Source organism: Rousettus aegyptiacus, unplaced genomic scaffold, assembly GCF_014176215.1.
Source record: "Rousettus aegyptiacus isolate mRouAeg1 unplaced genomic scaffold, mRouAeg1.p scaffold_m13_p_8, whole genome shotgun sequence".
Taxonomy (NCBI): Eukaryota; Metazoa; Chordata; class Mammalia; order Chiroptera; family Pteropodidae; genus Rousettus; species Rousettus aegyptiacus.
In genome coordinates, this window is record NW_023416311.1 from 92,325,010 (window position 1) to 92,340,615 (window position 15,606).

At 39.7% G+C, this 15,606-nt stretch overlaps 1 protein-coding gene across 9 annotated transcripts in view; it reads right to left on the reverse strand.

Moving 5' to 3' along the window:
* SPEF2 (sperm flagellar 2) overlaps positions 1-15,606 on the reverse strand; it is a 139,116-nt gene that overhangs the window by 37,162 nt on the left and 86,348 nt on the right. For all 9 annotated transcript variants that reach the window (XR_001596628.2, XR_001596627.2, XM_016142439.2 and 6 more), the window contains 5 exons: positions 14,803-14,954; positions 11,145-11,325; positions 6,767-6,914; positions 4,596-4,733; positions 2,391-2,529 (listed from right to left, as the gene is read on the reverse strand). Coding sequence is in view for 7 of the 9 variants with exons in the window: in XM_016142439.2 (XP_015997925.2) it covers positions 2,391-2,529; positions 4,596-4,733; positions 6,767-6,914; positions 11,145-11,325; positions 14,803-14,954 (758 nt within the window). In the remaining 2 variants the exon portion in view is untranslated. The remainder of the gene's footprint in view (positions 1-2,390; positions 2,530-4,595; positions 4,734-6,766; positions 6,915-11,144; positions 11,326-14,802; positions 14,955-15,606) is intronic.

The window sequence follows — 15,606 nt, forward strand, 5'->3', positions numbered from 1 at the left end:
TGTTTAAAAATTCTAATTTCTCCTCAAATCTATTTGTAAAAAGGCAAGGTATAAATAAATAAATGTAGATTAGAAACAAAATATACGCTCATTAACAGAGACATCATAAAATATGGTTATATTAGTACTAGGACATATTTTACTGTGTCAGCAAGATTATGTCTCTAAGAGATCTAGTTCATTTTAACAATGAACCAGAATAAGGTTATATGGGAGGAAAAAAAAAAACTGTAAAATTTGACTGTTAGAATAACACATTTATTTGGAATCGGGATAAATTTACAAAGCAAATCAAATTTATGTAAGCATATATCAATTTAAGTATAAGCAGCAATAGTTAGAAACCACTGTGGGGCAGTGGAAAAAACATTGGAAGCAGAGATCTCATTTCAGGACACATCCCAGCCTTGGGTCCTTGGCTAAGTTACTTGAGCTCTCCAAATTTCCTTATATTTGCAATGGAACCAAGGACATATGACTCCATACCTCATGGTTTTTAACGTGAAATCACACAGGGCATTAAAGGATTAAGCTGTACTGGGGATTCTAGTTATGGTTCTAATTCAAACCCTTTGAGAGACCAGAGAAGTTTTATACATGACTAAGTGTAATATCACTGCGTTACTGAAAGGATCTTGTTTGGATCTTGCAATATGCAATAAGGATTGAACATGGCAGAAAAAGGCATATTTAATCTGCTCATCTGTTCTTACGGAACTCAGGAACACCAAAATATTCACATATTGCGAATTAAAAATATATTAGTTGCTTTCTTTCAAAGACACCCTTGAATTCAATCCCAGCACGCTGTATTTGTTACTGTGCATAGAGTGTGCATTATCTAATAAGTTTGTGTTTGATGGCGTTTGTGTGCTGGGGGCAGAGGAGAAGGGCATTGGAGACCTGCTGAGTTTACAACAGTGAATGAGACTCTGAACGCAGACTGGGTGGAGCCATAACCAGAATACCAAAATAAGTGCGCCACCTAGTGGAAGGTAACGAAGAGTTACGTTCTCAAGAACGGGAGGGGAAAATGTTAGGAAAATAAAAACCAGGATTTTGAAGTTCAATAAGATCTGATAGCTCTCTCTCTCTCTTTTGTAATCAATGAAGATTTTTTTTTGCGATACAAACAGCATAGCTGAACAGTCCCAAGTTTTAACTTCTTGTGGCCACATTCAGAGGTCAGATTGTGTGTGTGTACACTCGTGTCTGTGTAAAACATCTGAGAAATGGGAGTACATCTGATAAAAATAAGAAGTATTTACATTCCATAGCCATATGGTTGGGAGCTATGAATCCTAAGAATGAAGAAGACATGTTTTCATTTGTAAGTGACAGGTCTAGAACATCACTGTCTTGATGCTGGTGAGTAAGTTGGCTATTCAGTAGTAACATTATTTTAAGAATTACTACAGTAAGGTTACCAGGCTGAGGGTGTGTGTGTGTGTGTGTGTGTGTGTGTGTGTGTGTGTGTGTGTTACTCTAAAGCAACAGATATAAACAACTAGGCTGAAGATTTTACAACAAGACTTTCATTATGAGAAAAGGATTGGGGAAAACGAGCCATAGCAATCATCTCTTAGATGGCAGTTGTTGCTTCTGAGAATACTTGCCATCTGTATTCTGTGTATGTAGCAACTTCCAAATTTTCAATAAATGTTTATTGCAAACCGTACAGAGTCTAGATCTGGTAGAAACCTGTGAAATTCTCCAGCTGGAGTCTCTCCTTTTATAGATGAAGCGTGGGAGGCTGAAGCGATTGCTAATTTGTAGACGATGAGAGAACCCCCATCTCCTGGATGATCAGGTCTCCTGACTCAATTAAGGGCTATTTCTACTCTACTGAGATGCCTCTTTATGCCTTTTAGGAGAGAATTAAGAGGATAAGACTCACTGCCCCTCATGAGCAATGAGAGTATGGAAAGCCTTCGGAGCCCAACAGAAAAATAAAACAGGCTATTACCCTTCCAAGGGAATCTGCCTAACTGGTAAAACATTCCAGTGACCAACTTCTTAATCTCCCACTAATTGGCCCTGACTGATAGTACATCTGGCATTAGAAAAACATAAACATTATCTTACTTCTGAAAAATTACTTAAAAATTACTAAAAGTAACTTATAATTTTACCTTGTAAACTAAAGTCCTCACTGAACAGTGTAAAAACCAAGCTTCAAAATAATGTGCAAAACTGGATATTGCAATACAAGCCTTTGAAACATGACTTACCGTTTGAAAAGAGTCAACACAAACATACATGTAATTTCCTAGGAGTTCAAAATTTCTATTCGTAAGTGTGATTTGCATTCGTATACACCTTAAAAATCTTTGTCAATTTTGGTCTTCAGGAATTAACAGTGTATTTTTAAAAAGCCAGGCAGTACTTACCTGGCCATTTCTTTCAAGTACCTCTCACCGAGCCACTTTTCCATGAGCTTATATATATCAACTATCTTTGTTACTAAATCTTCAAGGAAAGCCAATGCTTTTGTCTTTATCAGTTCAAGTCGGAACTGTGTGGCTCTCTCTATTTAAAAAGAGAAACAAGGATTCTTAAACGTATTATACGTACACACGTTTTCTGATGAAATGAATTCAATTTTAAACCAATCATGCTTCAATTCATGAAGCTTTAGTCACACATTTAATATACCAATATAGATAAGTAATACCCATCCGCCTCACTGGGAAGCAAATACAATGTGCGGTAGACTCCTTTGTCAGTCGACTTAAACTAAAACTATAATTGAGGTTTACGTGCATTGTACTTTACAGCAATATACCCTTTGATAAATCGGAATGGAAAAACACGAATAGATAATTTCCTAATTTCACAAGGGGGAGGGGTAAGCAGTCTCCTGATGATCTCTCTCTCTGCTTTAGAACTTTAAGATGGCAGAGCATTGGGAAAACTAGCATCGAGCCTCTGTGTCCCGGGCCCGATTGCTGTGCCTGGCGCACGATCAGGTCGATGGATTTTACCTGTAAAAAATCTTTCCGATCTTTTCTTTGCTTTTTCCATTGCCACTGGCCTAGCCTGGGCACAGATCATCTGTCACATAAACGACCACAAGCACCTCAGTCGTGCTTTCTCTGAGTTCCTTTCCCCACCTCAAATCCAAATCCACCTCCGCACTCTCCGGAGTAATCTGTCTCGCCTGTCACATGTCATCACAGTTGCTCTTCTGCTCAAAATTCTTCACCAGCTCTCAGTTACCGTGAGAGAAAATGTAACTTTCTCGGCAGGGTCTACATGATGCTGCACGAGGTGGCCTCCCCATGTCCCTGGTCACTTTTTCCCAGAATATGCCTAAGACTCCTGAGCTACTCACTGTAGGTCACCTAGTTCTCTCTTCCCATCCCTGTCCCATTTTCCCCCTAGGCAAACTTCTCCATGTTCTTCCAGTTCAGCTCAAGTATTAATTCACCTGCTGGGTGACTTCTTTCTTGACCTCCCTCATGCTCCGTTTGTCCTGTAAGCTGATCTCTAATATCATAACATATCATAAGGGATGGTTTGCATTTCTCTTCCTCCAGACTGGGTTTTATTTCTGTTTGTTTGTTTTTATGTTTATGTATATATGTGTATGCTCCCAGCAACTACTACAGGGCCTGGCACAAAGTGGAAACTCAGTAAACTCTTATTGTGTGAACCAGGGACTTTACTACAGCAGGGATCTTGCACTGCATGAACTGAAAGATGAAGTATGCCTAGCTACTGAAAGCAGAGGTGAGGACAGGCAGTGGGAAAGACGTGTCCTGCCTGTCTTCACTCCGCAGAGCCTCCTGCGTTCAACTTACTTCAGATTTTACTCTTGGGCTTACGGAAGCAGGTAGTAGGTAGTAGGTAATAGGACCGGGGGAGAGAAGAAGAGAAGTAAGGGACGGAAAGCAGCCTTAATAGCTAATGGTCATGGAGTAGTTAGTATCCCAGCTGACCCAAAGCTGCACTTTAATGATTTTGTCATCTAATATATGTTGACCATGGCTTCTTTCCAATTAGAATATTTTCTCTCTGTTTCCCAATCTTTTCAGATTCTGCTTTGAACTGCATTATAAGACAACCTGAAGAGCTAGGAGACAGTATTGCAGAGTCGTGGCTACCCATAGAGAAGGAGACCCTTGAACGTCACTGACCCGGGACTGGCTCTCCTATGGCCTCTGCTCCTAAGAACTCACTTTCAGGGCCTGTGCACCTTTGCCCGGGGTTTATTTTTCTATTGAGATGCCCAAATTATTCTTACTGTAATAGAAAATCACCAGCCTCGGCGCCCTCAAGCCTTCTTACAACCTGTAAAATCACATCACCTCTAAAATGTTCTTTTTGTTTCTATTCTTTGAGATTTTAATTACTGCAGGTGCTCTCCTAATCCCTTTCCAAACTCTCTTTGTCTCTTTTCGAGATCCTAGCAGATGGTTACACAACAATTAAATCTAGTTTTCATGTAGTTACATGGAAACAACTAAGTGAATGGTATCTTTTGCATTGTTTGCTTTGTATCCTCTAAGACATAGTTTGAAGAGGTGTGGGCTGTTCGCCTTCTGGTCTATTTTCTACTGAAAAGTATCATCTTAGTTCTCTCCAATTGCTACCTTCAAATTGCAGGGCAGCAAGATGTTCCTCCTTTATTTTGAGTCTCAGTTCGTTTTTCGTTTCCATTTTGGCAATCTCCTCTGCAGTTAGCACTGCCGTCGGAGTCGGAGCGGCTTCTAGAGCAGGTGATGATTTGCCTGAAAGGGCAACAACACAGCACTTAGTAAACTTACAACATGCAAAGGTATGCACGTGGTACTTGGAGAAAATGAGTACAGAGTGGACCTAGGTAGGGCCATAAACCCCTGGTGATGTGGGAAGGAGAAACCCAGGTCCTGACAGTGCGAGCGGTGAAATACTGTAGTCTTTCCTCGAGAATTCTCCACGTAGAGTCTAGGCTAGTTGCACAAAAAAAATGGCCCATTTGTGTAGCATCGGGTGAAAACAAGGTGTGCAGCAGGTGAAGACTTGGTTTCTGACTCCAAAGAGGCTGCAATTCGGACTCTGGGGACAGAAATGAGCAAACCCAAGTACAGAGTGGATGCCATTAGGCACCTGCAGCAAGGCTCACTGCGTAGGGTGACGTGTATCAGCCGAGTGTCTCCTAGGTCCTCGTTTAGAAAGCGCCAGATTATAAACTCAAGAAGACGTGGGTGAAAAGTAGCTGATGGTCAAGAATCTGTAGTTTACTTCATTTTCTTTTAACACAACGACAAGTATTTCAGTGATTACATAAGAGAATTAGAAAACAAAAATTGTCAGTATTTGAAATTTGGCAGTGTGATTCTAGTTGCAGGCCCAATTTACACAGTTCTTCTTAGTTCAGTAAATCGTATTGAAGGCTCGATCTCGAAGGGTTCAAATATTTTGAAGAAGACATGAACATGCACAAAGAAATTGTAATAAGATGCATTCGCTGAGATAGTAGATGTATGTAAAAGTTACGGATGAAAGAGAACTTAAACTTTCTGGATTTCTGTTTTTTATCATCTGTAAAATCAAGACATTGGACTCAACTAATTACTTCATTAAAGCGTATTGAAGCATTTCCTTCAAATGATGCTTATATCTTTTCTTTGTATTTTTTGAGATAGACTAAAGTGGATTGTTGCTTATTGTGGTGCTGCTCTTCCCTTTGCTTCAAGTGCCACCATCCTAACTCCGCCCCCCCCCGCCCCCCACTTCTATGAGGGCTTTGTCTTAACTCCTGCTCATGGCTGCTCCAATGCACTCCATCTGGGAGGCATTTTCCTATCTTCACAGATGGTGTGAGGTGACCTTGCTCCTCCCCTACCAAAGAGCAAAGCTTGGTCAAACGTCTGTCTCTGCAGCTAGACTACAGGTCTATCAGAGCAAAGACCGTGTTTTTGTTGTTTAAGTTTATCATTGTGTCCTTAGCACCCATTATAGTGTGTTTCACACACCAGGCACCTAGCACGCATTATGAGCAACTGGTGAGTTGAGTGACTTTTGCCCATGCTCTCCATTTCTTCCTCTCTTGCCATTAGTCACTTCAAAAGTGTACAAGTAGAAACATCAGCGGGGAGGATAATGTTTGTGGCGGAGCTTATCCCCCAGGCTAACTGGCCGTCTCTCTCAACCTGAGCTTTCCTTTCTCTACTTTCCATTGTGCCTCTGAGGCAGAGATTTAGGCAGGAGGCCTTCTGGAGATAAGGACTTGCTCGACTAAAACCTGAATCCTGCATTAAACCTTGAATTAAATTTTAAACTAACCCTCTGTCTCTGTCTCTGTCTCTGTCTCTGTCTCTGTCTCTTTCTCATTCTCTCTCTCTCTCTCTCTCTCTCTCTCTCTCTCTCTCTCTCTCACACACACACACACACACACACACACACACACGCACGCACACACACGCACATGCGCACACACATTTAGCATTTAATCTTCTCTTGGTTACTGGAGCAGACACTTTGACACACTTTTCAGATTATGTAGTGTCATCTTGGAATTCTTTTAATATGTTCAGGACTGTCTTTGAGGCTACTCTCACCCTGGATACACTTGGCTATTTGGAAAAACAAGTTAGGCGGGACTGGCATGCGATATGATTTGCCAGCTAACACCATAGTTGACAGAGGTCTGGATCGCAACGTTAAGCCTGATAAACAGTGGTGCTAATCCCAGTGCCTTAGTAGTGTGCTTGGTGAAATGCTGGTTTTCTACCAGGGAGAGTTTTAAGCATCCATGGCTGGATGCTAACGCCATCGATACCTTTTTCTTTTTTGTCCTCCTTTTTTTTCTTGGCTTGTTCTTTTTTGGCTTTTTTATTTGCACTCATCTGGGGAGACTTTTCTTTTGTTTCTGCTGGCTGGTTTTCTTTTTCTTCTTCCAGGAGCCTCTGATGAATTTCAGCAGCCACCTGGTTGTGTAAGAGCAGTATTTCAGTTAAGGCAATGTCTATGAAACATGATAACCATTTGGATTTAGTCCTCACGTGACTCTACTGAAACCTTATTCCACCGCAAATGACCATGCCATGCATTTTCTTTACAGAACACACACTTTGATATTTTACTGAGATAGAAACCTGGCTCTGTCCCAAGATGCAGCTTCCCTGTGGCCGTCAGTGTGGAGGTGGCTCGCTTTTTCGAGCCCTGCTTGCGTGAAGGGACCCTATGTTTCCTCAGGGCCACCTCCAAACTGTGACAGATCCGTGGTTATACAAACATTCCTTTTTTTAAAATCTCGGACCTTATGGATTTTACAGCCCCTGTTCTTCCAAGTTCCTGTCATCTCTTGACCTCCGATCTGCGGCATTCCCCTGTATCAGTGTTTTTCGGTCTTTTTTTTTTTTTTTTTTCATTACTGACTCCCTGTGGAGTTCTTAAGACACCTTCTCCCAATCACATCCCCCTCCATGAAGTTTTAATGCTGCAGAATAGATTGTATCTTTCATGTGTGTATTTTATGTATATCTATGCTTTATGCATAAAATAGGTAAGAATTTTTCGTGCTCCCTGAACAATTTTTGGGAATACATGCCCTACATTAACTGGACTCCGGACACGCGAATCCTGAGCTTCCATTGTGCTCTAGCGCTGGACTTCGTCCCAGGAAGGTGCAGCGTGTGTGAAGGTGACCTGTCATGCAGGCCAGCCTCATTGTTGCTTCTTAGCTTCCTCACCTCAAGGGACCTTGAGCTTCTTTGCATCTCGGTAACCCCCTCGTTTCATTCTCACATGTATCCTGGTTTGAGGGATTGGTTGTGTGGCCACCCCATAATAGTCAGTGAATGGAGAGGGCCAGGGTACTTCTGGGATCTCTCTATCTCTTCTCTGAGGCTGGCTCTGTGCTTCAGGCAGCAGAAATACCTTGTCTTGAGGCTTGCGCAGCTGGGGCCATGATGACAGTTAGAAAGATTGGACCTTTTGAATTAAGTTCCCCTGTCCCTGGATAAATGAAGGGTATTTATGGCTGTACCCTAAGAAACGAGAGCTGAGAAAAGACTCCCAAAAGGAAGAGAGAAAACTTCCACACATTCTGGAGGCAGGAGCCACATATGGTTCAAAACTTTAAAATCTCAGTAAGGCGACTGGTGAGGAAATGGTGGTCCATGTGAATTTATTTATTTGTTTACTTATTTACTTATTTATTTAAGTGCTTAGTGTGTCCAAGTCGATATCATTTCTGGGGAGAACTGAGTACGGGGCTGGGAGGAGGAAGGGGGAGCTGGGTTGAAGTGAACCGAAAAATGAATAAGGCACAATGTCTTCCCTCAAAGAAGCTTAGCGTTGAGGGCAGGATAGACCAGCTGATTCTTGCCTTCCCCAAATTCTTGCTACCCCATGGCTCAGCATGTAATGGTCCCCAACTGTTCTGTGAGTGTTAAGTGTCAACCTACCCTCCAAATGGGCTTCAAGGCTCCCATGAGCGGAGCCAGTTCTACTTCTTGGTGTTTTCCATAGCTATTGGCACATGCTGTGCTCACAGGGGATGCCTAAGAAATGCTTATTCATTGATGGACTTTCTTTTAAAATAATCATATTCCACAGAATACACCCACGGCTTCTTCAATATTAGCAGAAACTCGGAGGGATTATAGAACGGCTTTAGAGAGCAAGCCAGTATTGTGTTGCTTTTTAATCAGATGCTCTTTTGATAAAAATGGATTTCATGATATATACTGTACTTCCAAATTCTTGGTAAAGCTGAAAGCAGACTTGTTAAGGCCCCCCCCCCCACCACCACCAAATTGAAAGCAATTCACTTTTGAATCTATTCTTGCAAAGTACGGTAAGTTAGCAATTTCCTTTGAAATTGGATTTTTCTCTCTTCTAAACAACCTTGTGTTGGTGGTGGTGGTGGTGATGATGATGATGATGATGATGATGATAATTACCGTCATCTACATTTTTCTGTCTACTTTCCTTCAAAGACCTTTGGATCTTTGGATCTTTCTCAAAAAAATTTAATATAATTCACAATACCTCTAACAATCCAACCTGTTAAGTCTGAAGAAACTCTAGAAATAATACCTTGACATTTTGGGTGTCAAATATGACTTGTTTCTTTGAAATCATTGCATACTTGCTAATTACAAGAAAGGTTTGCTAAAAATTAACATAGCGTACTAAGTGGTTATTCCTGGTAAATTGCCGTGTGGAAGAAAGCCCGCGCAGAAGTGCTCTCATTTCGGCTGTTCTAATCTCAGCTGGTATTGTTTTCCCTGCAACAATTTACTGAATCACGCATGTCTCATTTGGAACTCAAAATTTCCTTAAGGTCATGTGGCATCAAAGTCATAAAAGTCTATTAGAAATATAAAAGCAGGATTCGAATACAATTGCAAGTAATAGTAATTACTAAACAATCCTTTCTCCTATGTTTTCTACGTGGTTTTTAAAGGTCCATAAGGAAAATAGTACAATTTTGAATGAATTTCTTAGCATAATGATCTATTTTATTTGTAATTTCTAAAACACTTTCATCTACATTGCCTTATTAAATCTTTTCAACCATACAAGAAAGGAAAGGTAGGTAGAATGCCTTCCATATTATAGGTAAGGAATTGAATTGAAGACTCGTCTTTTTCTAAAATCATACAGCTTAATCAAGAGGGACAGCCACGGCTCATTGTGTTGTATTATAGATATTCTGTTTCCGAGAATGTGTTAGAAATTTAAAATGTCTACACGTCATATTTTAAAATGTCATTTCCTCCAGTTAATTTTAATGTGACTCACAAGATTTGTAAATCATGTTTAGGTAGCTCGATGGGCAATATAAATAATCATTCATTTTTTTTTTCTTGAATTCCGAGACCTGGTTTCCCATGCCCTGGTGCTTAGTAGCTGTTGTGGTCTTCACGGGGATCATCACTCTCATTGCCACCACCACTGATACTGACGGCAGTGTCGTCAGTGTGGGAGCAGCGACATCTGAAGACTGTTTGCGGGACTTAGTGTTACATTAAACGTGGACGTTATACTAGGTGCAACGTATACAAAGAGTTTTATAATCTAGTTATGCATTTAGGAAAACAACCAACAAAATAAAAATTACAACCAATAATCTAGAGAATAATAGCCAAATGAGTGGGAGAGATGATAACCGGGACAAGGATTGGAAGAGCATAGGATCGCAGAAGGCTGGTGCTTCCAACAGGCAACCAACTGGTTAGGAATCGAGGTCGGAACTAGTTCCGAAGCATTTAAGAAAGTACAGGATTTAAGCAAATGGAAGGAGGAGGATAATTTAGGAGAGAGAATGGCATTAGCCGAAATGTTGAAATGGTTAATGCCCATGGAATATGTAAGAGGCAATATCTAGTCGATTTATGAGAGGGTTTGACAGGTGGTCCCAGCCAAGCTATGGAGTCCTGGGCCTCTACATCAAGTATTTAAAATTTTATGCTGGCTGCTGGAGGTTATCGCACTACCTCATTCTGCTCTTGGGTCAATAATGGAAGAGCATTACTGTATTCTTATAAATAACATATGCTTTGAAAATCTATTAATCTTTTTTTATCTATCTGGGTCATCTTGGTTATACTTACCCCATAGGTGACTTATGTAAAATGCCTAGGAGAGGTTTAAAACTAAAGGCCTGTAGGGTATACCTATGTTTTGCTTGGCTCCGTAATTTTTTAAAAATTTGATTTCATTTCTAACATGTTAAAATCAGCAGGTTTGACATGAAAATCTGAATTTCTGGCTTTTCTTGTAAAACTGGAAAATCTTCTACTAAAATTCTCAAATGGCAAAGTTGGCTAGGGCCAAGTAAGACATACTTCTTTAGACAGGGGGTGTGATTGCTTCATGGCCACAGTCCTACCCTCCCTATTGCCTTATACTTGACTCATTGACATTTTCCGATTGGCCCTTAGGTCCCTGCATTTGGAACCCTGCCTGGCCCAGCATCGAAAATAATATAAATATAGGTTCACACCTTTCCTGATCTCATATATTTGCTGTTTGAATTGTTTCACTTTCTTTTTCCTTCAGAAAAAAAAAAATGGAGGTATAAATTTAAACAATGTTTGCAAACATTATGTAAATTTTCTATTCATAGCATATTGCCAACATTGGTACTTAATGAATGAATGAATGGTGTATTACTGAAAGAAAATATAATAAGAATCACAGCTTACCATGTGAGATACTGCCAAAGAAGCCTGCTGCCAGGTGTCCATCACCAACTTCTCATCTGCCTCAAAGTTCAGCTCTACTTTTTCCAGCGAGTAATCAATCTTGCCTTTCAGTATGGTTTTTGGTTTTGATCTGGAGGTAGCTGAATCCGGAGAAATAGATATTCGAGAAACTAGAGGAATTCTTTGGAAAACGAACAAACAAAGTTTATAAACATTTCGTTTTACAGAACTCTAGTTTCATGACCATATTCCTTTGTGAATTTTGTTATCTTGCTCTAATCTCAATTTTCAAAGTTTTCCTGGAAGAACTCTTTAAGTGAAGGAAAGACTTTAAAAGACTGTATTCAAATTTTGGGGGTCTAGAACATCTTATAAACAAAGGGAAACTAGAAACAAACAATGTCAAAACATAATTTTCAGGTTTCGTTCTCAGTAATTGTGAGGAGGAGGATTAAACAATGGCAATTATGAAGAAATGCGATTTTAGAATTTATCCAGGGCACAAACTTCAGACTAGTAGTAAATCAGTTATGAAAAAGCACACCACATAGAACTGGGTATCACTTCTTTAAGATGACTAGTCTTTGGCTTCCTGAAATGAACAGTTAAAAACCAGGATGTGATAGATATGAGGTCTGCAAAGGGGTGTCCGAGTTAGGCAAAGATGTTCTACCAGTTGTGGGTACGGAAGAGCTCCAGCAGCCTCTGCACCCTTGAATATATGGTCAGTGAAGCCTGTCTCAACTTTGTTTTGTAAAGTGCTGTGAGAACACGAAGTTAAACTCTCCCTCCCCTTTCTCTCAGCCATGCGGCTGCTCCATGTAGAGATTTCAGAGCTGCCCTGAAAACTTTCTAGCCCCTAAGAATCCCAGGGCCTGGAAAGCTAACTGAGCCAGGAGAGATCAACAGCACAGGATGCTCTTTGTGACTGGGATCCACCTCTGTGATAGAAAGTGCGAAAAGCTTTCAGCTTGGTGGAGAGTGGGGAGAGAGGAGCTCTGAGGACGCCTTTGCAGACGCTGGTGGATAAGAGCCAGGAGCAATAACAGGAGCAGGCGTTGGGTTTGGCAGACTCAAGCTGCTGGAAAGCAGGGCAATGATTCAGAAAGCTGACTGAACCCTAGCGGACAATTAGCTGGCCTTGTTTTGAAGCATCAGATGAGGTTTCTTGAACTTGTCTCTTTGATTCTTAGAGTGCTTGGAATTCTAACCGTTTACACAGCCTATAAAGGCAACGTGTTGAGGATCTACTAATCTGTGCACGTCCAATTTACACTCAATAATCAAGTAATGCTAAATAAGTCTCAGTCTCAGACACATGGTTGTTGGATCGTCTCTAAATGTTTAATATAGCACAACATGCATTTTCCAACGCTTTGCTTTGGAGCACAGCAGTGGTGGCCTATCGGTTAGAAAATGAATTTCGGTTTAGGATTCATTTCCTGGGAAATAACCCTGGTCTAGCTAGCTCTGCCTATCAGTAGATGCAAACTGGGGCATGCCACTTGACTTTCTGAGGCTCCGTTCCTCTTTGAATAATACAAATACAACAATAATAGTATCAATATTATTGTTACTAATTGTTAGTAATTACTATTAGTTAACTAATTTTTAGTTATTATTATTATTATTTTGTTGAAGGAATAAAATTGACAAGCTCCGTGCAAATGCTTGACACTGCCTCTTTACCTATGTTAGACTGTGGTGGTTGGTGGGTTGGTGGATACACTGATTGAGAGTTCTTGTAGATACTTACAGAAGTGATTTGAGGTTAAGATTGGTGCAGAGTTGTTCTGCAGAAAATAAGAACTGGCTGTACTTTTGCCTGCCTCATTCTTCTAACCAACACTAATAGCATCCCCATTATGGCTGACTTGTTATTTTGTGCTAAGAACAGAATGCACTGCTACTGTAGACATTGAAATCTGGGATCTTTTGATACTTCTGATGGTTCCTACTGCCTTTGGAATTTTTCATTGTTTTTAATTTCAAAGTTCTCTTTCAGTAGCTTGCTGAGTTAAACATTTCTCTTATATTTGTATCAAAAAGAGAGTACAAACTTTCCTTCCTGTGTTTTCTTGTTGACACCTGGGCCTGACGGGGACACGATGGGACTAGATGGCAGGGGTCTAGAGAGAAGAAATGGGCCTCAGATCACTGTTTAACTCTTTTGTGTTCAGGCCATTTCAAATCCTGTCTGGAATAAGGAAGGGGGTGGGGGAAGCAAGAACATGCCACCCTCACAATTAAAATAGTGCATGTAAGAAAGAATAGTTTATTGTCATATTATGCAATGACAATAATAGTCACCACTTAATGAGAATCACTGGGACTATGTCTTAAGTCTTCTGATTCCCAAACATGGTACTAAGTGCTTTGAGGATTTCATTTTCTTTGATCTTCACAACAATCCTACTTTACAGATAAGACAATCAAGGCTTGAGAGGATTGGGGTATCATTCCAAAACAGTAAATTTTGTCTTATTTTATTTATATATAACTAGTAAATAACAGACCCAGGACTGAAACTAGATCTATCTGATTTCAAAACATATTCACTACCCTACATTTAGTTTGAGCAATCCTGCTACTTGTATTGACTGAGTACGCTTGAAAAATAAGGTACATGCACTATTTCAATCTGCAATACATAACATATTTCCTTGGAAATTTAAATTTCATTTTTAGTGCTTGTGTATTATTTTTAAAACAGAACTTCTTTTCCCCTCATCATATCTGCGGTTTCTTATTTTCTCATAATGTGCTTACCAGTCACGAAAAAATATTACTTTAATTCTTAATTCTACCTTATTAAATTATTTATTAATTCATAAAATTTTTAAGAATTCTGAGTTTTATTTTTTTACTACATTATTTTCTTTCTTTTTGCTATCTTTTGATGCTGGGAACCACATCACATGAATTAACAGCACCCCCATTCCCCATTTCTTAAAGACATTTTTTTCTATCTGTTTATAGGATTTTCAGGATTTAGGATCTTGCCCCACCGCGGGCCCCCACCCCTTCAGGTCTATTAAAGCAATTATTTACAAAACTTTTATATTGCACAGGAGTGTTTGGTTAAAAATATAATTTTTGTCCCACCCTTGCCACCAAGTTAATTTTCTTGCTGGCAGGAATCTGAAGTTAGACCATTAATGTCTTTTGGTCTCAGGAAGTCATAATCCCATGTGACTAAGTTGTTACCATTTCTCAACTTCCTTACCTGTGAAAACACACACACACACACACACACACACACACACACACACACACGTAACAGCTTGGGACCTTTCATTAAGTGGTGGAGGTTCACAATCCCTTACTGGAAACTCTTGGGGTCAAAAGTATTTCAGAATTCAGAATTCATATGTACTGTATACTCCCTAATATCCCTGGCAGAATCTGTTGGGAGTACTCCATAACAAACGCTCTATACGTCCGCAGCACGAATGAGTAAACATTCACTGTAAGTGGGACAAACAATGCATATCAATAATCTTAAGGCAAAGTTAGAAAAAAATTTCATTTTTTAGAACTTTTTTTAAATTTTGGATTTGTAGGTACAGGCATATGGCTCTTATTAGTGGTATTCAATATAAAATCACAAAGCTTTATGCTCAGACCAATTACAGTGCAACACGATAGCCTGCCTTACCTAACTTGGTTTTCCAAAATGTCTTTACTATCCAGTTGGACCAGTGGGATGCGAGTAAATCTCTTAGTCTCCTCTGTTGGGATTTTGCATTCCATTCCCCTGTAATAATCTTGAAGGAGTCTCTTCGTATCTTGGAAACGGTTCAGTTCTGCCTTTAACAGCAAATATGAATGTTAATACCCAACAGAAAACAAACCGATCTGTATATATTTTCCATAAAGCTCTGTGAGCACTATTTAAAACATTTATGTTAAAGTCAATTTTCTGGAGATTAAGAAAGAGAATTAGCTACAAGTGTATATGTAAAATTTCATAAAAATGAAAGAAAACTGGTGACTTTGCGTTCTCTGTACTTATTGAGTACGATTCCACTTAATAAGATGACATTTCTACGTCTCTCAATATTGCAACAAAAGATTGTATGATGTCTGAAGTAGTATAAATTACTATTTTCACATTAAGAATTCTTCCTGTCTCCCAACTAACTAATATGCTAACAAACATTTGAGTGTCTTCTGTCAGGGGTAACATGTTAGTTGATTTGAGAGATACCAAAATATTATACATATACATAAAACACAGATACAGATACAAATATCTAAAACTGAAATACGAAGTAAGGCTAAGTTTTGGTTCTCTAGTTATGGAGAAACGACTAAAAGTAAGGTAAAGAGATGAGGGATGGTTTTCTTTTCAGTTTCCATTCGTGCTCAGTATGTAAGGTGGGGAGGTCACTACTATGCTCACAGTGAAACCCTTCTGCTGGCTTTGCCAGAAGGTGCCTTGAGGAGCCCGTGGCAAGGT